This window comes from Delphinus delphis, chromosome 1 (assembly GCF_949987515.2).
Source record: "Delphinus delphis chromosome 1, mDelDel1.2, whole genome shotgun sequence".
NCBI classification, from domain to species: domain Eukaryota; kingdom Metazoa; phylum Chordata; class Mammalia; order Artiodactyla; family Delphinidae; genus Delphinus; species Delphinus delphis.
In genome coordinates this window covers 181915149-181939112 of record NC_082683.1, presented here as the reverse complement: position 1 = coordinate 181939112, position 23964 = coordinate 181915149, and the positions used below count along the sequence as shown (strand labels likewise).

General features: G+C 44.0%; 1 protein-coding gene across 3 annotated transcripts in view; it reads right to left on the bottom strand.

Moving 5' to 3' along the window:
* Positions 1-269: 269 nt before the first annotated feature.
* The window catches only part of NR5A2 (nuclear receptor subfamily 5 group A member 2), a 128225-nt gene continuing 104530 nt past the window's right edge, over positions 270-23964 (bottom strand). For all 3 annotated transcript variants that reach the window (XM_059998797.1, XM_059998796.1, XM_059998798.1), the window contains one exon: positions 270-3340. In XM_059998797.1, coding sequence (XP_059854780.1) covers positions 3093-3340 — 248 coding nt within the window. In that variant the 3' untranslated portion in view covers positions 270-3092. The remainder of the gene's footprint in view (positions 3341-23964) is intronic.

Sequence of the window (23964 nt, the reverse complement as noted above, 5' to 3'; positions counted from 1 at the left end):
CAAAGACAGATACCGTAAGAGATTTCTGCCAACAATTGTAACAGTTAATGATACAAATTGCTTTGTTTCATGTATGGAGAGGTGACGCACAGATTGAGTTCAACGCTTCAAGTATCCAACTAAGGACAGTGGACCACCTGAGAAAGCATCTAGAGAAGGAAAAGTATCTCTTCGTGTGGAATTCTTTGGACTCCATTCCTAGTCGAGGATCTCAGTTGCGTAGAAGCTTTAGAACCCAACAGAATGAGGACACCATAAAAACTTCTAAAAATGATCAGGCTGGGCATATCAACATTTATTGAAATACTGAAAAAAAATTCCATTTTGTTGAGAAATTCCTGGCAAGAACCAACAGGACAATTTGATTTCACTGATACAGTAAATAATGTCAACAAGGAACCAACTTCACACTCTAAACATTGCATGGGTTCAGATCCAAGGGAGCAGCAGAAGATCTGTAAGACAAATATTCAGACATGACAGACTTTCTGTTTATAAACATAGACTAACGATAATAAACAGGCCAAGCCCCAAACCTTCATATTTGAGTCTGCTTTTACTAATAAATCCTGTAGTTGATGAAGCAGTTGCTAAGTCAATGTCTGGTTGTAAGCCACTTAACGATGAACACTAGAGAAAATTTGCTCGTGCGCTTCGCGTGGGCCACGGACGCCAAGCGGCTGGCATTCTAAAACCTGGACTTTTGGCATCAATGTATTTGTTTTTTACAATTTTTTTGCAATGTTAAGGACCCTCCGAATAACCATCCCCCAAATCTCGAAATTGCTTCCACCCATGTTCCGTACCCATTGATGGAACCATTTCATTAACTGTTGACACTCTTCCCCTCCAACCTGGTTTTTAACTGGGGAGAGCAAAGATGCCGCTGTTTTATTTACTGCTTTGGGTATGGACTCTATGTTCCCATTGTCCTCTGAGCCACGGAGATGACACGGGTGACCGAGCTTTGCACGCGGGGCTGTGGACGCCCGGCTTAGCTGATGGGTACCCTTCGCATGGACGCGTATTAGAGGTGATTAATAAAAATAATAAAATAATCCTCTTTGTACACACAGAAGTGATAACTAATATCTTTGGTATACAACTTACAACGCTTGGAAAGAAAAACCAGGTAAGACTCCACCCTTGTTAAATTTACTTGAAAACAGAGGAGGTTACAAGTCACATATTTACAATAGATATTAAATAAACTACAGTAAGAATTATGAAGATTTACAGACATTTAATCAAGTGAATGATTTTAATTCATCAAGACCCCTCTCTGTCTCTGAACTATGTTCCGCTAACTTGACATGCTACAATGAACACATATATTTGGTTTCTTCAGTCTTGGCTATCTCAGACAAAGGCGAAACCAAGGAACAATAAATTAGCATCATAATTGTCTACAGTTGAAACTATGATATACAATATAAATAAACTATTCAAAAGCCAGAAACATTTATGAAAAAATTAAGGGACTAGGAGATAACGTTCATTTTTTTTTTTACAGTTTCTACAAGTGATTGTGCCGCCGATAATCTCAAAAAAAAAAATTAAAGTCTAAATGAGATTCCCGTTTTTGATTTTAGTGTCTCACGACATATAATAACTAAGTACTGTTAAAAATAATTACCAATCAGAAAAATAACATTAAGGTAATTACTGCTTTAGCTCTTTTGTCATATCACACGTTCCCCCCTCCCCCTAGAGGACCTAAAGAATGTAAACACTCTATTTTATTTGACTTTAAAGTATTAATACTTTATTTTAAACAAATGTTGATCCACATCTGCACAGCTACCTTTGAGAATTGTGAAGTAAGGCAAGACTTCTGTATCTGTGGCATCGCCTGTGAATAATACTGACAGCATCGTTTGGAGAGTTTGTTTCGCAATTCTCTGTCCTCCAATTTGTTCAACAGCAGATTTTTAGACTTAGAAAGGTCAGTATCACTCTCTTCCCTTCCCTTTTGGGGAAGATTTGAATCACTTTACTATCTTTCCAGGCCATACGTAAAGATCACCGTTTCCTCTCTGCGCTTAGGGGATGATCGATCGCAACGAGTCAATTTATCTGCGCATCCCTTCCTTTATTTCGCGTGGCTTAACATGCTTCCGTTTTGTTTTAAACTATTTAGAACTGTGACTACTTGACATCCCAGCAAAATACATTTCATGTTGTATTTTTTAATGAGCTACAAACCTGGATGGTTAAAAAGGCTGATGTAGTCTAACAAGCCTTTCTGCTGGAAATTTTTATGAAATCCTACAATGCGAGAGCTAAAGCTTTCGAAGTTTGTACTCGTTGCCCTTAATATTAATTAATGCTTTAGGTAAGATCAGAAGAGGGATACTGCCTGCTTTTTTTCTTTTTTTTAACATGAACACATGACAAAACAAACCAGAACATAGTCAAAATGGCAAGCTAACATATTCATAGACTGTTCTTATTAGCTGTTTGCAGGTCTAAGACACAGACATTGAAGATTAGGCTTTTCATCATTTGGTGGAGCTACTAGTGGGTGTGGCTGAGCGCTAGTCCTTAGTACAGATTCCTCGATCACGGGACAGAAGGTGCTGCGTCCTGGAAAGGAAGAGGGAAGGGGCTATGATCGGTGCAGCTGACGAACTCTTGAGAACGGTTTCAGTTCCGCTTTACCACGGAGGAATTCTGGAAGCTCAAATCCCCCGCTGCAAAAGCCTAACGGCTAACACAGATCGGTTCCAGGATTCCTTCACAGCGGAGATCAGTTTCACTATACAAGAACGGTTCTGTCCATTTTCATCCTGATGTGGTGTTGGGATCCACCCGTGAGTTCAGTTCACTCCGTTCCAACGTCTTTTATGCGGAATTCTTTGGGGATGTGACGCCTTTGATTCACAGTCTGCAATACAAATACCCTGATTCATCACTTATTGGCTATGAAGTATTTATTATGCTTTATTAAATTCAATATCTTTAAACCAAGTGTTTCATTCGTGTTGCTTGGAGCCATTCAGAGTATTTTATTTTATTTTTTTCCCTTTCTTCCTGTTCTTCTTTCCCCCCACCAATCTGTGTTTTGGAAGCCGCGCTCCTAGGGGCTGTAACTAAGCCCGTTTTGCATGCAACATTTCAATCAGCAGGTTGTTGTAGGGGACGTCCCCGTTCAGGTGCTTGTAGTAGAGGTATTCCTCGGCCTGCACGCTCATGGCCCGGATCTCAGGTAGTCGGAGTAGCAGCTGCCCGAATTTCTCTGTTTGCTGCGGGTAGTTGCACATCGTATAGTCCAGCAGGGCAGCGTTAACTTGCTCCTGGACACCTTCGACCAGCTGGAAGTTCTCCAGGTTTTTGACATCTGGATTTAAAAAAAGAAACAAAAAACCCCACAATAATTCGATGATGTTTTAATTCCTGTTTACCCCAGCAGCGTGTTCAGTTAAAGGAGGTATTTTCCTCCCGACATAAAGCAGACTTGCTACAATGCTCGATATTCAGTCAGCCCCACTCACCAAGCTTCCCGGGAAAACGATCACAAAAGAGCTTTAGAAGAATGTCTTGTTGAAATTCTGCCTACACCTCCAAATCAATTAGACACCAATGGACTCTGAGCAAGGTCAATTCTTTTCATATCTCACAAAAGGAAAGGTTTAAGGATTCCTAAAGCAGAGAGATCATAATATATTGCCAGCAAATGAGTCCCTCTAGGAAGACCTATCTTAACCCAGTATATGACACAATTCATAGAATTCTGTATTAATTTTTCTGACCCAAGGTGAAATCTGTGTCCAGGGTATGATGTAGTTAATTCTAATAAAAAGTGACAGGGTTCTTGTTTCTGTTTGACATTTTCTAAATGATTCTGAAAGCCTTTGACTTGTCTAGCCTATGCTAATGAACCATCTGTACACTCCAGTGACTGCCAGAGGAACAGTCGCTGCTGGGAACTCTCTAAAATATATGTCTCGCTGACTAATGATCTTTATCAAATGAAAGCCTTGTCCTTTAGGCGGAATTCAAGCCAGGATGGCCGGCACCCTCTAACCTGAATGTGGTTTCTAAAGTCTGATACTTCCCTTTTTTTTCCCTTCTGGACATGAGTCGCTCACACAGAGGAGACGGATGCAGGCAATCCACCCAGCCTAACTCCTGGAGATGCTCTGCCTTATAGGTCCTCATAAATGCTGGATAGGGGGAAACAGAGTCAAAAGACAGACCGACACCCACACACACACAGACAGTGAGCAAGGGAAAACGGTGGTGGTGGAATTTCTCTTGTGGAGTTCATTTATGTTAACTGTACAACTTTTACACAACGTGTATATAGAAGCCTCTGGAAGAAAGGCATGGATATGTGTGTGTGTTTACAGACATCCATGCTAAGAAGGTACACAGATGCATCCACCCCTCCCCCCGCTTTATTTTCTAACAGGAGAAAAATAAATAAGAACGATTCTATAGAAAACCACATAATACTATGACTAAAAGGTTAAATGTGCTAAACTCAAGAGTTCCCAAAATAACTCTTATCCAATATTTTCGGCTCTCTGTGCTGTTAACCCTAGCCTGTGTGTATGTGCGGGTCCACTTTGGTATCTCTAAATGCTGTTACAATAGGCTGCCTTGCATTTGCTGTTGAAATGTGTCCAGGATGATTTCAGTGTTTACATTTTGAGCCGTAACTTTGCATGACACATGCTTCCCCCTTTCCGTCCCCAAATCTCTGGCCCAAATTAAAAACAGTGGGGAATTAGGACCGACATAGTGTGAGCATTCGGGATCACATCTATGTCAAAGTACGACGGGAGAATCAGAAATATCTGATTATTTATCAATGAGATGTACAAACAGACAAATGCTACGCTACGAGCTCACGCCTTCCCGTGGCATTGAAACTGACATTTAAATTGTAACCCACTGGACGGTGTACCCAGGTGGTACTTGACAGTCAATAAAGCAGTTTCCATCTATCTCATCTAAAATGTCTTAAAAGTTATTTTAAGTTATTTCAAATACTTAGAAATATTAGTTATATTTGGTTCAAAATTACAAAATGTAAACTGGAAGTACCTTGACTACGCTATACCTGGCCAGATGACAGAAAAATGCCATGCTCTTATACTTTCAGACGCTCACCCTCTGCTTACAGACATCAGTCCTTCCTAAAGCTTCACAGCAGAGAACGGGTAATGCAAAAACAGTTCATCTGAATTCTGACCAACTTCTTAGCGTTGTTTCCCTTTACCCTCCACTCAACCTAAAGAAAACATTTAAACTTAAACATGAAACGTAAGGAAAAAATTAGTTTTCTCTTTTATTTACCATTAAGAAGTTGGAAAAAAAAAAAAAAAAAAACCCCAAACAAGCAACTTCCAGTGTTACAGTGCTTTTAACACAGTCATAGGAAAACAATCGAAACGGAGCACACTATTTTATGCTACAATGAAAGATATTCTCACAGCAAGAAAAGCTAGCAATAGTCACAGAAGTTTATAGGGGAGGAATTTGCACGGAATGAAATGCAAGATAAACGAATAATAGTCTTTTCAGAAAGTTGTTTTTGAGACCTTCTTTTTTTGATAAATGTATTTTTTGAGAATGAGGTTCAACCTTCTGTGATAAATTATGGGATTCTGTTAAGAAAAACAAAAACAAAAAACAGACAACTGCTAACAAACATAAAACAAAGGATGGATCGTAAGTTCTGGTTCATTCACTTACTATTAGTACATATAATCATTAAAATCTTCAGATCAGCATTTGCTGGATAATTTCTGTGAATACTGGTCCAAACCGCCACCTTTCTCCCCAAAGTTTAAAAATACATGCAATTTTCCTTCTGAAAGAAAAGACTGTGTTTTTAATGTGTTTACCATTAAACACAAAAAAAGTTATGCTGCTAGCTGCCCCAAAGGCACTTACTAACTGAATGTCTATTTTGTTTTCCATGTCTGTAAAGGCAATTTGTAATTTAGTGGCAAAGATTCTGATATGTAAGCTACAAGGTCAAAAAAAAGAAAGAAAGAGGGATTTCCCCGGTGGTGCAGTGGTTAAGACTCCGCCCTTCCACGGTAGGGGGCGTGGGTTCAATCCCTGGTCGGGGGCTAAGATCCCACAAGCCACGCAGCACGGGCCCCCAGAAAAAGGAAGGAAAGAAAGAAAAAGATTTTGATTGAATTACTCTCATTCACCGACCAAGAAGTTCCTGGATCATTGCTCTGGCTTATCTCTTTCAGCTCCTGTCTCTCTCACTGCATCTTGCCCTCCTTTATTAATCGTCCATTTCCCTATGTACACTGCCAGCATCTTCGGGTGACATGTTATATATTATATGTTTTAGTCAAGGCTTCCCCAGGGATTTCTCCAATTAATGTTTGCTTTATATTAGTGGTGTATTTGTCCAAGGTTGATTGGTTATAAAATGACCTATTACATTAGCTGTTATGTATCTTATAGCTGTTACGTATCTTATAAGTCTATCTCCTTTCTTTTTCTAATTTGAGAGCAGCTTTCAAAAACTGATTTACACAATAGACCTCTCCCAGAAATATTTTAAATGTAATAGTGTGTTCTGTTCAAAGAATCCTGTGGTGAATTCTTTTGTGAGCCCCTGGGTTCCTGAGTGTCTTTCATTTTCGGTCTGACAGGCAGACCTTGGTTTTTCCACTATGGGGAATGTAAATTGGTGTGGCCACTGTGGAAAACAGGATGGACATTTCTTAAAAAACTAAAACTAGAACTATATTGCATGACCCAGAAATTCCACTCCTGGGTATATATCTGAAAAAAATGAAAACAGTAATTCGAAAAGATACATACACCTCAATGTTCATAGCACATTATTTACAATGGCCAAAATATGGAAGCAACCTAAGCGCCCATCAATAGATGAATGGATAAAGAAAATGTGGTACATATATACAATGGAATATTACTCAGCCATAAAAAAGAATAAAATTCTGCTATTTGCAACAACGTGGATGGACGTGAAGGGTATTATGCTAAGTGAAACATGTCAGGCAGAGAAAGACAAATACTGTAATGGTATCACTTATATGTGGAATCTAAAAACTACAACAAACTAGTGAATATTAATATAACAGAGAAGAAACAGACTCACAGATACAGAGAACAAACTAGTGGTTTACTAGTGGGGAGAGGGAAGGGGGAGGGGCAGGATCGGGGCTGGGAATTAAGAGGTACAAACTCCTACGTACAAAATAAATAAGCTACAAGGATACATCGTACAACAGAAGGAATATAGCCAATATCTTATAATAACCATAAATGGAATATAACCTTTAAAAATTGTGAATTAAGGGCTTCCCTGGTGGCGCAGTGGTTGAGAGTCCACCTGCCGATGCAGGGGACGCGGGTTCGTGCCCCGGTCCGGGAGGATCCCACATGCCGCGGAGCGGCTGGGCCCGTGAGCCATGGCCGCTGAGCCTGCGCGTCCGGAGCCTGTGCTCCGCGACGGGAGAGGCCACAACAGTGAGAGGCCCGCGTACCGCAAAAACAAACAACAACAAAAAAAATTGTGAATTAAAAAAAAAAAAAAAAAGCCAACGGAGAAGTTCCAAAACACAGGTGCCACCACCTCTCGGAAGACTTGGAATTTTCTCTTTCACGTAGCTCACTTGTATGAACTTTTTAGGAAGAGTCCAGAAATTTAAATGTGCTCCCACAATGCTCATAGAATTCCTTTTGATGCTACTCAATGCCCTTTCCTGAAAAACTAAACATAAAATACATTTAAAACCTTCACCATTTCCTCTGGGGTGCTCCCCTACCAACCAAGCCCTCCTCTAATGAATGGGTGCTGGCACGCTTGGGAGTCTTAGCTCATCCCTACCAGGAGTCCGTAACACAGGAAATTCGTGAATGAACTATTTCCCCCCAGTTCTTCTGTGGTGCTTCATCCCAAAGTCTCCCGCGTTCGGCACACTACGTTTTTCTTTGACGTTTATGTAAACTTCATCTTAATACAATTTAGAAACGCAAGTTAATGAACCCTATCATTACAGATTCTGAGTTGGAAACAGTATGTAAACAGACAGAGGCATCCAACCCTTTCTCCAGCGCCTTTAAATTTTGATGACTGGCAAAATCATTTTGAGCTTCTCCTCTAAGTATCAATCTCTTATCATCTATTCTACTTTATTCACTCAGGGACTAATTACCAACTTTTTATGTGAGGCAGCATTATGATAAGCTCACAGTGGGGTACTCAGATTTTTTTTCCATCCTTAGTGGAAAGTAAACCCTTAGGTCTTCTTGAATATATTACAGCTGGCTTTTCGGTCATTACGTGGCATTCAGGCTCTTTCTGAAGATGAAGATACTGATTTCTATCTCCCTGGTACCTGCCATGCGGCATAGGCTGTAAATCCTCCCGGTCAGCACACTCTTTTCAGAGACTGGTCCTTTGCTGAGCAAGGAGGCTGGGGGGCCGGGAGACTCAAATGGCCCAATAATATAATTATCTTTGTTCACTTTCCACACGTGGGGAAAAAAATCTCATCCTGTCCTTTCAAAGATACAAAAGTGGGGAAAAGAGGTACCATTCTGCACCCGGAGGACACTTCTTTCCCCTGTGGCTTTTGGAGGGGTGACATCTGTAAACTGGCTCAACAATTTGTCCTCAGAAGACCCTTTCCTTTGATAGGACAGCAAAGGAGAAAGGAAATGAATTTTCTATAAGGAATTCATTTTAAAATTATTTTTAAAGGGCTATATTTAAATAATTTGTATAAATCATTTTTCTTTTTTTTTTTTTTTTTGCGGTACGCGGGCCTCTCACTGTTGTGGCCTCTCCCGTTGCGGAGCACAGGCTCCGGACGCGCAGGCTCAGCGGCCATGGCTCACGGGCCCAGCCGCTCCGCGGCATGTGGGATCTTCCCAGACCGGGGCACGAACCCGTGTCCCCTGCATCGGCACGCGGACTCTCAACCACTGCGCCACCAGGGAAGCCCTGTATAAATAAGTTTGTAGGAACTTCCGGATAGCAACATGCTGGCTCTTTTCATATGAACCAAGTTCGCTTAATAGTGAGGGCTCTTTAGGGGTCGGAGATGGGCAGACAGGACACTTTTAGTGCAGATGCCTGAGATTAGATTCTACTCTGCTTCCAGTAAAACTTAAACTCAAGATTTTAAATTAATTACTGGTAAGTCCTTTACATAAATGTGTGTGTGTGTACATGTGTGCACACGTGTATGATTATTAGCCAAGAGCTGTTTTTAGCGACCAGAACATACAATTCAATGTCTTCACATATAAATTACTAACAGGAAAATGCAACTCTTTGACAGGAACTGTGTGTAAAAATGTGGACAGACAGCATACGTGTTATTTCTGTATGTAGAAAGAAGCCCTTCCAACTGGTTGGTGCTTCCTAAGTTACAAAACATGCTACTCTGCTTCACTTATTCTTTCATACCTTATGTATACACAGTCCATGAATTCATTCATTCATTCGTTCATTCATTCATTCAAAGAGCCCTGTGCCAGGTGTTGAAGATAGAGGAATAAAAGACACAATCTCTGTGTCCAGTGCTTCAGAGACAAGAAGTGGGTGCCCTTGACACACTAACAGGATGGGCACCTAACCCAGGGCCTGGGGGCAAGAAGGGTTCTTGGGGGAAGTGACACCTGAGAGGTTTTGAGAAACGGGTGAGCTGAGCAACACGGGGAGGAAAAGGTGGCAGGAGACGGCGATCCCCACACCAAGCCTCTGAGACAGGAAACGGGGTCCTTGGAGCCCCGCAAAGCGGCTTACCTTCCATGGAGGAGAGCAGGGTGTGAAGTAAGGATGGACCCTAAGGTTTAGGACTGTGAAGGGCGAGAGTCTGCATTTTGTTCTGGAAGCCGTGCAGAAGCATTGCAACATCTTAAGAAGGAAGGATGCGGTCAGCTCTCTGAGTCAGAAAGAGCAGGTGTGTGGAGAGGCTCTCGCAGGAATACAGGTGACAAGCGCGGTGGCCATGGGGGTGGGGATGGACTCGAAAGGCATCAAGATGGGCGACTCAACAGAACTTGCTGGCCCCGGATTAATCGCGAGCAAAGGTCCTGGATGACACCAGGCAGGCAGGCAGGTGGTGGCCATCCCTCCAGCAGGAGTTGGAGCAGACTGGAGGGGCAGCCATGGTTGAGTTTAAGGAGCATGTGGGACATTCCCTAGGGAGGTAGGGGAGACGGCTGGAGATACAGGTCTGGACGCAGCAGAGAGGCAGGCCTGGTGTCCAGATCCGGGAGCCGTCAGCGGACAGGTGATGGATGAAACCCCCGGAGTCGGTGGGATCGTGTGGACAGAGAAGGGGTCAGTGGTGGGATTCTGGACACAGCCAACTTGCCAAGGATTCTTTCTTGAGAAGGCATTACAGGTGTTATGGCATTTAGACTGAGAGAGATTAAACAGCTTTTCCATGATCTCTAAGGTAAGGACACACCCAGAGAATGGGGGAGCGGCTGACATTTAGCAAGTGCTTGTCAACGTGCACAGGATTTTTTTTACATATCTCATTTAATACTGTGAAGAATCTTACAGGGAAGGTATGATTCTCATTTTCCAGGGAAAGAAACAGGCTCAGAGGGGTTCAGTGAGTCACACACGTCCTGAGCTGGAATTGGTGTCTCCCTCGAAACCCCTGGGCTCTGCCCCACGAGATCACAGAGGCGGGACCTGAGCCCCAAAGGGCTCGGGACATCCCAGTCCCAGAGCTTTCCCCCCACGTCACAGCCCACAAGTTCCTGCCACCTGCGGGGGTTGGAGAAAGGGGTGTGCTGGTTGGTCCGATAGTTCAGTTTCTAAAGGGTCTCATAATCCCTGAATGAAATTTTCAGAGAATTTGAATGAAATAACATACTCCTGACACTTATATTGACGTATTACACACCGTAATCGTCTTAATGCCACAGATCATGGTTAAAAATAGTCACAGCTGACACTGAGTAGAGTCCAGCGTCATAGGCGCCCTCCAGGGGGCCTTTTCTGGGCACGCCCGAGCCCAGCCCTTGCCACTGGGGCTGTGGAGGTGCTGGGACTACGAAGTAACTTTCTCCATTCTAACCTGCTTTATATTTAGAAAAGGGGGTTTCATCAATTTAAAAAGTCTGAAAGCCACTTGATTTTTGACAGGAATGGTGGTCTAATCTAGTTTCAAGCAAGTCGCTCAGTCCCCTCTGAGCCAGTTTTTCCATCTGCAAAATGGGGAAATAATTCTTAGGATCGCTGAAGAGTAAAATGATACCTTAAATATGAATAAACTTTAAAAAGTGTACAAGCATTGTATACTCACGGGGCCTCATGTTTCTTATAATTTTACTGACAAAATTTGGAGATTTTGTTTGCTTCCAATACACACCTGGAAGGTAACCTTTCTACACAGCAATGTGATCGTTTTCCTGCCATAAAGTTGCATGGACAAAACAGAATCTCTGATGTTGCAGTTTTCCAAAATTAATGGAAGGTAGAGGGATTACATGCAAGTTTATCCTATCCTCAATCACAAAGAGTATTCAGGAAAACATGGCCAAGGCTTAAGTTTCAGTTAAAGATATTCCACCATGTTTTCTTAATTTTGAAGCCCAATTTCCCCAAACACATATGACACTCTGGACAAAAGGCTATTAATGCAGTGCCTCACATGGTTGCTGAAAAGTACAGGCTCAGGAAATACCATTGCATAAAGAATGTCACCCGCAGTGGGCCTGCCCTTTTGTCAGTTTTGCGTGCATAATATGTCACCCCCAAGGGGCAGTGGTTTTTCTCCCAAAGGAGAAGAACATTCCTCACTAATCAAATGTCGTGATTTCTAGTCCTGATTCTGTCTCCAACTGTGAGATCACGAGCATGTCACTCTTTGGGGCCTCAAGTTTCCTGGCCTGTGAAGGGCAAGGGCTGGACTTGACGATCTCTTGTCACCCAGCTCTGAGTCTACAACTGCGTGATTATGAGCCCAAATTTTGGAAGGAAGGTGCTGGATTGGTGTCGCCAACAAACAAGTAGGGACAAGCATCGCCCTGCACCCACCCCATCACCTGCGTTTTCACTCAACGGTCCGGATAGGACTTCAATTCTCCAAGATGGTTTTTGGCCTGAATTACAAATTATTTCAAACTCTGTTTAGTATGCAGCCATGATTTGACACACCGTGCCACAGGTAAATGGTACCTGAATTCATTTACGTCCTAGCAGCGCCCCCCTTTACAAGGAAGGGTGTAGCTTTTGCATGGACTTGAGGACAAAGCTTGCAGAAGTTGCAAAGCTGCCTCTGGGTGCTGACACGGGTCAGGCACCCTTTCCGGAAGTCTACAGATTATAGATTGGATACAAACGGCATCACTTAAATGCGTCGAACAAAACACTGTTCCGTGAGTTTACAGACATGTCCTTCTCAGGATAAGTCGGACATCCTTGCCCCAGTCTAACCCTGAGACCACATCTCCGCCGGGCTCCTCTCTGGACACAGCGGTCCTCTTGCTTGTTTCTGCCTCGGGACCTCACACTTGCTGTTCCTGCATTCGGGATGGTTCTTCCCGATCCTGTGCGGCTCTCTCCCTCACGTCACCCGAAACTCCGCTCACACATCAGCCCCTTGGAGAAGCCTCTGTGGAGAACCATTTCTAAAACAGCGCTGCCCCACTATCTGATCACTCTGGCTCCTGACCCTGCCTTAAAAATATATGCCACGCGTGCAAGACCTATGCGTGCCCCGTGTCTGTTCACAGACACACAGTTCACGGTAGCCAAAAGGTGGAAGCCACCCAAGTGCCCATTACTGGGTAAAGAGATAAACAAAATGTGGTCGCTACATACGATGGAATAGTGAGCAGCCTTGAGAAGGAGGGACGTTCTGATACAACGTGGACAACAAGGCTGACGTCGTGGATGAACCTTTAGGACATTATGCCAGGTGAGATACGCCAGTCACAACAAGACACATCCTGTATGATTTCACTTATCTAAGGTACCCAGAGCAGTCAAATTCATGGAGACAGAAGCAGAAGGGTGCCTGCCAGGGCCTGGGGGGAGCGGGAAATGGGGGTAGTTTAATGGGTACAGAGTTTCAGTTTTGCAAAATGGAAAGAGTTTGGGAGATTGGTTGGACAACAACGTCAACGGACTTAATACCTCTGAACTGTACCCTTAAAAGCGGCGAAGGCGAGAAATGTTATGTTCTGTAGAGAACAGACTGGTGGTTGCCAGGGGGGAGGGGTTTGGGGGAGGGGTGGAGCGGGAGGTTGGGGTCGGCGCACTGTAAGCTATTATATACAGGATGGATAAACAAGGTCCTACCATAGCACAGGGAACTACAGTCAGTGTCCTGGGATAAACCATAATGGACAAGAGTATGAAAAAGAATGTGTATATGCGTATAACTGTGTCGCTTTGCTGTACAGCAGAAACTAACACATCGTAGATCGACTATACTTCAATTAAAAAAAAAGAAATTTTATGTTCAATTAAACACTGAATAATGTACTGTACGTGTAGGTTATTAAACATAATGTAACAGACACCTGAGAATCCACTGCTCTGCAGAAGCAGATGGCCACCGACACCCTCCAGGTTACCTGTGTATTCCTTCCATGGACCAATTCCTGAGGCCGCAGAGTGACCGCTATTCATTTTGTGTTTCCTCTTCTCTCACATCCCTAAACTGTACGTTCTTCCTGATGCTTGACTGACTTTACAGTATACGGTTATTTGTCTAATTGTTATGCTTGCCTGTCATCCTCACAAGAAGGAAAGCTGTGGGACTTCTCTGGTGGTCCAGTGGGAAAGAATAATCCACCTTGCAATGCAGGGGACGCAGGTTCGATCCCTGGTCAGGGAACTAAGATCCCACGTGCTGCGGGGTAACTAAGCCCACGTGCCACAACTACTGAGCACACAAGCCACAACTACTGAGCTCGTGTGTCTCAACTAGAGCCCGCATGCCACAACTACAGAGCCCACTTGCCCTGGAGCCTGGCCGCCACAACTAGAGAAGAGAAAACCCACGCGCCGCAACTAGAGAGAAGCCCCGTGCGCTGCAGCGAAGGGCCCTCGTGCCTCAACAAAGATCCCGCGTGCTGCAACTAAAATCTGACGCAGCCAAATAAATAAATAAAAATGAAGAAGGAAAGCTGTGAAGGTCGGGACTTGGTCTAATTTGCAGCTGAGCCCCAGCATCTAGGCCAGTGCACAGCACAGAGAAAACCCTCACTAAATATGTGAGGGATGAATGAAAGAATACACTTCTTGGTTAAATACTGCTTGGCCCTAAACCAAAATCTTTCTTTCCTTTTTCTTCTTCTTTTTTCTGGGGGCCTTTGACATGCCGTTATGCTTCCATATCAAATTCACGGCAGACTTTGTTTCCTGCAGAACTGTTTCATAATCGTAAACAAAAAGCACCAACTCCACCCTGTGTTGTGCTTTCTAGGGACACTGTCTCAGTGGGGATCCTGGCTGGGTGCTTTGCCCGCAGGGCCAAGGCAGCCGGCGTTTCTTGCCCCCTTTGCACCTTCTGCGTGTAGAACGTTTATTTCCTCCGCTGCGCCGTCCACCCTCCCCGCGCACTCAAGGCCCCAGGCTCAAGGCTGCCGTTCTGCAGATCCAACCACTTCCTGGACACCCTGCCTGAATGGCTAGCGGGCATCACAAACCTGGGTGTGTAACACCACACGCTCCATTCCCTGGTTTCTGGGAGCCTGTCCCAGCTCCTAACTTTCCTGCACCGATTTTCAGACCAATGTCCCCCAGCCTTGGCACCGACATTCCGGCCTCCAGGAAGCCTCCCCCAAGCCCATCTCCGTTTGCCCATCACAGGGGGCGCTGGATGTCACCTGATTACCTGTCAACTGTGAAGACAGGGATCTCGACCTTGGGAACGGTCGCCCCTCCCCAGGCCTAGCACGGTGCCTGGACCAAGTCGAACCCCCTTCACGCTTGTTAAACGAGAATACATTTTCACATTAATTTACACACATCCATCTTCGCCTTGTTTGTGTCTGGAAGGCCTTCCTGAACCTACAGTCCCTGTTTCCTGCCTCTCCTCCTAGACAGCATCCTCGGGGAAGCCTAGACGCCCCATATAGATCCTAGGAAACTTGCTACTTTGAATTTAGGTCCCATGAATATGAACCATATGCAGAGTAACTCCCTAGGAAGGACTGAACACCTCGCATGAGCCCAAGTCCCAGCTACTAGACCCTTAGGCAGTTTCAGAGTTCCTCACTTGGTTACATTCATAACCAATTTCAGCTATAACAGTAGAACACATTTTCTACCATTCCTCTCTAAACAATGAGGAATTTTTGACTCAAAATAATTTCACAATTCGATACAAAATTGAAGTAACTGAGTTCAATGTGTAGGAGAAGGAAGACCATCTGGTTTGTTTGATGTTGTGAAGTGGTAGGTAATCTGAAGATGTTGAGAAAAGTCTATCTGGGGGCTGTGTGCTACGTCAGGGACCGACCGCCGACATACGACATTCATTATTTTCCTTCTCTCTATACATTTGCAATTTGTTTTGCAGAATTCCGAGGGATACAAATGAGGAAGGAAGGCTATCCTACAGGGGTTTTAAGATCAAGAATCGAAACAGATTGTGAGTTTTATCAACCTCTACATGCCACTTGATACTGAAAGCCACATAAAAATGCATGGAGAATGAAAGGGAAAAAAAAAAAAAAAGGTCTCTGGCTGGGAATCGATGGAATATTTTGAACCAGGAAACAGAATTTAAAGGGGCACAGGATGAGACAATTTCCTGGTTTCCCCCTAAATTTCAAATAAAGCTGTCTGTCAAACAGACTTAATATGAAGGGCAAATACATACAATGTTTTGATAAAATAGGTAGCATTTCGAGTTGCAGCTGCCCTGGCCGGCCGGCCTTGGGAGCCTGGGTCCTTATCTTGTTATAAAGACCATCTGTCCCCTCAGAATAGGAAATGTCCACATGCATAAAAAGCTGTCCTTCTCCAGAGAAAAGCTCCGCACCACACTCTCGTAGGCACGTTCTAAAACAGTTTTTGAATCGTACGTTTGCATTTTTGATTTCCACTCAGGAAAAGTCTGCCGTCTTGGCCGAGCTATCTTATTCTCTTCGAATAAGGTATGGGCTTCAGTTCGTTCATAGGCAAGTCAGGCCTATGAATAAACCAACGTTATCATATGAAAGAGAATTAAACAGGCAGATGCAAGTGGGGATATATTAAGCCAAACTTAAGCTCCAGTTGTTGAATTTAGCCTGGCCTCCATGTCTGGTTTGCCTCAGGATAAATTCAGCTTTCCAGCTAATCGAATGAGGAAAACTGCCTCAGGTATGATAAAATTTACAAGAGAGGCTGTCCAACCGTTCTTGTTAAAAATATTAGCTTAAAGGCATTCTTATCGTCTTTGGGATGAAGACCGTATTTGCATTCAATGATTTGATTTCAAACTTTTACGAACTTGGATCCCATATTAGCTGAGCCAGTTAAAATATTATTCTGTGGCAGAGTGAGTGACAAACAGTCCAACTCAGTCCGACGTACTCAGCTTTGGTTCGTGTTGTACGACTTTCCTACGGACTCTGGGAGAGATTATTTCTAAGAGAAAAAAGAAAGGGTAACATTTGAGAATATAAACGTACATTTAGTAAACAAGGTATTGTATTTGCAATACACAGTGGACTTCAAACATCTTTCCACGTTAGAGCCATAGTCCGGAAGACAGAAGATGTACTCTTCTAGCTATTTCTACCCATACAATCAACACTCCTTCATAATTCAGCATTTGAAAGAAATCCTTTTTTTTTTTTTTTTCCCTGCAGTACGCGGGCCTCTCACTGTTGTGGCCTCTCCCGTTGCGGACCACAGGCTCTGGACGCGCAGGCTCAGCGGCCATGGCTCACGGGCCCAGCCGCACCGCGGCATGTGGGATCTTCCCGGACCGGGGCACGAACCCGCGTCCCCTGCATCAGCAGGCGGACTCTCAACCACTGCGCAACCAGGGAAGCCCAGAAATCCTTTTCTTTAAAGGGCTCTTGTTAGTCCACAGGCAGCAGCGCAACTGCATTGCCAGGGGCGGCTTGTTCTACACACAAGGCTGGTTCCAGCCTGTTTTCTCTGTCTCCCAGGCCTGGGAGGTAGCGAGCGATGGACAGGGCCAGGGATGAGAAGGGCCGAGGGTCCGGGGGAGCGGGGGAGAAGAGGGAGAAGTTTCCTTCCAACTAAAGAGCGGGTGGAAATGTCAAAAAAAAAAGGCATTCGACAATCTCCCCCAAATAACCAGTTTATACTGTATCGCTTGTATTACTCAGACCTCAGGGCCTGTAGCAGATTGGGCAGGAACTTCAAGGAATCTTCTCTGGGACCAAGGCCACCAGACGGTAGGACTGTCTGGTGCCAGAAAGACATAGATGTGTCTCCACCATCCAGCTGTGCTCCCGACCCGATTCCCTGGGTGATAGGGCCCCGGGGATATCACTGCTGTGACTTGGCTCTCTTACTTCCCCCGCCCAGTGGCAGCTGTGATTAGATATGAAAGAATCAAACACAACACCCGGTGCACCACTTCTCATCCCACTCATTTCAACAGAAACCAAGACGTGAATGTAACACACGCATCATTTGAAACAGTAAGTCTTGGTTATTTTAAAAGAAGGAAACACATTACAGTTAAGTCGATACAAGAATGTGTAACAAGGTAAGGAATTTGGCCTCCCAAACGGCAAGAAATAGACTATGGGAAACTCCAGCACTGTCTGTGGTTGGTGCACGAATTAACACTCAGCTGCTTGAGCTCTATGCCAGTTGCGTTTTATTTTTGATCCGAAGTTTAAAGAATGCCGTTCTGAGTCACAGTGTGAATATCTAACTCCGGGGAAATCAACTCTATCTGAAACCAGCAGCAGAATCAGAAATTCAAGGAATTAAAAGTACTGTTTATGTGTCATCTATTTTAAAATCCATTTTTTAACTGTTAAAGGCCTTTTGTAAGGGATTTTATGAAATATAGGCTTAGCGTGTCTTACAATTTCTGAGAATGAAACATGTGTTTAGTTCTTTGAACTTTTATCGAAGCCTTTTCATCTATTTTATCTCCCCTCCCCCAACACTCCTGGCACCAGCCTTCTGAGAAAGACACACCATGGATGAATGATAGGATTGGGTGGAAAACCTGTCAGAATTGGGAAGTTTTTAATGCTGCATCTGATGTTCCCAATCTTCTTTTCATTGTACCCCACTGTGATTAACTCTTATTATTTTGGAAAAAGCATTGGGGTGAGATCACTAAAATTGCATTTCTTTAATTACATGTGAATTCGGCTTTCTGTTGCCAAGTTGAATTAGTGCGGTTTCTTGTACTTCGCACGTTCTGTTTCCACTTGTACTAAAAAGTAACATCACAATCAGGAAAATGCTTGCAACTTCAGGCCCATACAAGAGCTGTTATTTGTATACGTCTGTTCTAAACATCCAAGGTTTTTTTGTTTGGCTTCTTCTTTTAGTTTGTAGTGTTAAAATAAAACTACTCTTTAAGAGCTTGATACACTTGTTACTTATCGTTACATCATTTTCCTCAGCTTATTAAAATTCCGCTCAATAAGATCAGAGGTTGAAGGAAGGGGGAAAAAAATCAAGACTTACTTTGCATCATTTGACTGTAAAAAGAAAAGAGAGGTCTTTGGGGTGAGAACTAAGGGGGAAGGGAAACTGATTACCTAACAAGATCATTGAAGCCAAATACTTGTTAATTTTTTGGACATAAGTGAATCATTCATCCAACTGCTTAGGGATATATATTTGTAGGTGAAAGACAGAAACTCCATCACCGATTTGTTTTGTATTTGTGTAACGATGTGGCAGAGAAAGTAAGAGGAAAGATGAGACAGAACTTTTAAGAGCTTGAAACATTTTGCAAAGGAAGCTCTCCACACCCCACCTGCCCGCCTTGATGTGTCTGTGGGTTTTGCTAAGACAGGGATAGCGCTGATAATACAATACCTTATATTTGATCATATTTGTTCTGGAAAATATTGTGCTCAGTTCTAAGCCTGCAGAGCAAGGGAACGATGAATAGATGGTGACCCTACCTTTCCACACCCAGGTATCATGAATGTAAGAGTCGGCAGAGGTTGGCGCTCTTGGGGCTGTGTTATGGCCACGCATGACTATTTAGGGTAATTACTGATCCTTGCGTTTCCACCGCTGGGAAAAGGGAAAAGAGGTGATTTTAAATCTGTGAACCTCTCACTGGCCAGCTGACCTTGGAACGGGGAACAGGTTCCAAGCCTCAGTTTCCTCATCTTTTAAATGTATTTTAACAGTCATTCCCACGAGGCAGGACGGTGCCCAGGCCGTACAGTATCTTTAGTCATTTCATCCAGTGATGACTTCCTTGGCGGGCAGTATCTCCGGTGCAGAGAAGGTTCTTCCTGACCCGAGGCATCCCTCAGAGCGGCTCTGGTAAGGGTCAGGGTCAGCGGTGGAGATGCTGAGCTGCCGACCTGCTCACTGTGCTAATTCCCACAGTCAGGGCGTCGCTCCCGTGGCCCCGAGGAGGAGCCCTGCGTGGTGTCTGCCGTGTCTCATGGACATTTCCTTAAGTATTCAGTACATGAGACAAAACACCAGATACTCTTCCCCTGTGCCTCGTGGGGGCCCAGTGACTGGACCCACATCGAGTTCAAGGGCAGCTCCACAACACTCAGCGCCTCCGAGGTACAGCTGGTATTCATAACAGCTCTCATCTTGTGAAGCAGAGGATTGAAATAGCTGTTTAAGATTTGATTTTTGGATAATCTCCCGATTATCTGTTGTCCTTCAGCCTTCATTAACAGAGAAAATCGGGGATAATTTTTAAAATTCCAGAGTGACATTAGATCACAAACAGCAATCTGGGGGCTGATCTGACTGTGACCAAAGGCAACAATGACTCCAGAACCGGTGAGGTTCTTCCAAGAGTGAACTGTGCTGTGGTTATTCTTTGGTTGTGAAGAAATAAGGAAGCTTCCCTTTCCTAAACTTTAAAGAAACACTTCTTCAAAGCATTAAACACATCTCAAAACAAACAAACAAACAAAAGATTCTTGAGATGCTGTCTTTCTCCCAGTCTATTGTGTAATAGTGAAAAAAGCAAAATCTTTTTCTGAGCTTTATTTTAAACTCTATGAATATGACATTGGTGGACAGAGATGTCTCTTTTTAAAAAGGTATACAACTTAGGTTGTATGAGGTGACCAGACCAACCGTTTACCTTCACTATTTCAAAGAAAACAAATCCCTCATCATCTAATCAAGAACAGTTCTTACTTCTCTGATTAAAACAAAAGTCACGGTGGAAAGGAAATCAGTTGGATGAATGGAAATACATATTATCCTGTAAGCGCCACCTGAGCACTTTCAGCTTGTAAGGTATGGACCTTGTATATTTATGGCGAATGGCCTATTAACTAATAATAGCACCAAGAAACATTTCTGAGGTCTCTATCTATGCTCCCATTATCTCACTTAAGGCTAAGACAACCCAGTAGGTTGACCTTGTTGTTGTTTTTATTATTCCACTTTGGTGCTGGCTGGTGGCAGAACTGGGAACTGGATTAGAATCCGGGTCCATTGGATTTTCCAGTTTTGCCCTCCGTGCCTTTAATCATGCCCTGCATTTGTTACCGGGAGACAAGGTCTTTGGTGGGAGTGGAGGTGAGGGAGAAAAAGTTCCTTCCACCCTCCTGAAGTACGGTTGAATGTTGGTCCCAGAGTTGCAGCATGGATATTGCTAAAGCCCCGTCTACAAAGGGGGTCCCCCTGGGAGGCTGGAAGTGCAGAACTGATGTGTCAGTGAAATGAAATCTTTTGAAACTTCTGAAAGAGCTTGCCAGCTGCTCAGGCAGATGCCAGAAGAGTGGAGATGTGAGACTGGAGTCAACAGAAACCAGGCATCAGTGAAAAAACAAGGCAGCTTCCTGAGCACAGGTCCATCACTGTCTCTGGTAAGACGCTTCCAGAACGTTTGGTTGGGGTTCCCATAATCCCTTTATGATCAGGGTGCGTGCTTCCGAGTGGTGAGTTGCTGTGGGACCACCAGGAGAGGGTTCCCTCTGTCTCTTAAGTGTCACTCATTGTTCTGTGGACACTCATGGGGCCTGTGACCACTGCGATCAGTTGAACCAATGAAAGGTCAGCAGGTATCTCCCCTGTGGATGGACTAGAGGCGGTGAAGAGAGGTGCGTGGCCTCTGCCTTGGGACAAGCCTGTCCCTTCCCAAATATGTCAAGTGTGAGGACGGCCACTGGCGAGGGGGGAGTCTAGCTCAGGAAATCACACCATCTGTGAGGCCGGTCCTAGAACATTCCTGCACAAGCACTCCTGACCACGCTCACATGTTTGGCTTCTGGACGCTGAGACAGATTGCAAGGGTCCTACACTGAGGAGCTGGAAGAAGCAGGGCAGATGGGGACCCCTGTGATGGGAAGACCTCGTAATGGGGTGCAAATGGAAAAAATACTTGTGAAACATATAAAAATATCCAAATTATTTTTCTTAACCAATTTGCATAAAGGATGCACCAATTTAAGAATTCAACTGGATCACAGGATAATATTTATGCCAGTGCAATTCCAGAGAACTTTTTTCTTTTGCGGTACGCGGGCCTCTCACTGTTGTGGCCTCTCCCGTTGCGGAGCACAGGCTCCGGACGCGCAGGCTCAGCGGCCATGGCTCACGGGCCCAGCCGCTCCGCGGCATGTGGGATCTTCCCGGACCAGGTCACGAACCCGTGTCCCCTGCATCGGCAGGCGGACTCTCAACCACTGCACCCCCAGGGAAGCCCCCAGAGTACTTTTTTTGATATATGAACTTCCTTTATTTTTCTTGATTAGGAAGAAAATTCAAATCGTATATGATTAGGGAATGAAATAAGTATAATCGTCCCTCTGCTTTAGTGTATATTTGGTTTTCTACTACTAACTGATCCATCCTCCCTCCCTCCCTTCCCTCCTTTTTCTTTCCCTCCTCTCTCGTCCTCACCTTGTTTATTTTCTCATACATTATCACCTCATTTTTACTGCATTCTCAATTCTTGCTTAAAATGTATTCTCTTTCACTGCACCTATTTTAAAAAAATTCAACACCCACCGCACATGTGGATGTCGGACCAGCAACGTCTCTGGCGGGGAGCCAGATGAGTTGATGGCTAATCTGCTGTCGTTCTGGATTTCCCCATTAATCTGACCCTACAGGGCTGAGGAAGCTGGGCTGGGAAGCCCCTCCCAGGCCCAATATCCTGCTCCGGGGTTTCCTGCCAGGGCCTATGCCTTCTGTCTGCGGCCGCCAGCAGCTCAGGGGCAGCCCCAGCATGTTTGGTGTTAGGGTTCACTCAGCGTGTCATGGAAGGGGTTCTTTTTAACTACGCGAAATACAGTACGTGGAAAGAGTGCATTTTGGCCACCAGACGACAGAATTATTAAAACAGAGCACGGATGTGACATGGAGAGAAGTGTTAGCTAAGTTCACAGGGTTTTGTAATGATGCCTGGTTGAAAACCGTCCACATGATATTCCATTTGACTGAGATCTCCAATTACAGTCAGGACAACCACCTCTAAAGCAGGTTAACAAACATACTGCACGTAACTAACACGCAAAACCAAGAAAATAGCAAAAGAAATAAATGAGACCAATAATATAAATAGAGATTGGCCGTGTATGAATTATCTGTACAGGTTTAATTGTTGGGGACATTGGCAAATAAAAAGGGTAACTTCGTGGATGTCACAGCCACCCAACTAGCCAGGGAAAGGAGCATCTATCTCTGAGGCCATCGTGCAGAAGGGGAGAGCCTGTCCGTTCTGTTGTCAGAATTTCAAAGGGAAAATTAAAACATTCTCACACAAAATCTGGTAGCATATAAACACAGAAGGAAAAAAAAAAAACCCAAAAAACCCAGAAGTTGGGAATAATATGAAAGAAAATGGAATATTTGAAAACTTCATCATTGAGATATTCCTCCCTCCCTTCCCTGTCCCCCACTCCCAAACAAACAAACCCAGAGAAGTCAAACCACTTGTTCAGATTCATCCTTAAATGCTCCTTTGGGGAGGTTGATCTCCTGCTCAAGGTTTTTGCTTGTTGTTTGTTTAATGTTGAGTGACACTTCCAAAAGATATTTTTGTAGTTCCTTAAGACTCTTATACAAATGAAAAAATTATCCAGGTGCAAGTTTCTACCTTCTCGATAAATATGTTATCTCTAAAGATAATTTTTATAATGGGGGTTTGGAGTTGGAGCATAGTAGTGAAGTATGAGAAACCATTATACGGCAAGTCCTCCACATACAGACAAGTTCTGTCCTGAGAGCACGTTCGGAAGTCCGATTTGTTTGTAAGTCCAACCAAGTTAGCTTAGGTTCCCAACTAACACAGCTGGCTATATACGGCTGCTTTTACGTTTGCTTCTGGACATTCTAGGCTTGCAATAAAGATACCGTACTACTGCACTCTATACAGTACTGTATAGTAAAGTACACAAACGCACAATCACTTGTAGAGGATACACGCACGTGACAATGTACGCCAGACACGTGAACTAACTTACGTGACTGGACATGCGAACACACGTTCTCATCTTTGAAAGCTCACAACTTGAAGGTTCGTATGCAGGGGACTTACCGTATAGATCATTACTATCGGAAAGTAGTGAATGTGTGTGTGTGTGTGTGTGTGCATTTCATTGTACATATATTTTGAGTTTGGGAATTTAATAGGACTTATGATTGCACACAGCTCAGATTTGAGACTTCTTAGGAACTGCTCTGTAGATCTCCTCTTTCTTTTACCCAAATTGATGCCGAAATGCTAGAGAAGATCTGAGGCTTTGCCCGTCTCCCAGGCATGGACTGGTAGCCAAGATGCTCTCAAGGCAAATAAAGGTACTTGTTGCTCTGAAGTCCCAAGTCTCCCCCCACTCCCCAGTGTGCTCTGTAAGAGAGTTCAACTCATCCACGTGTCT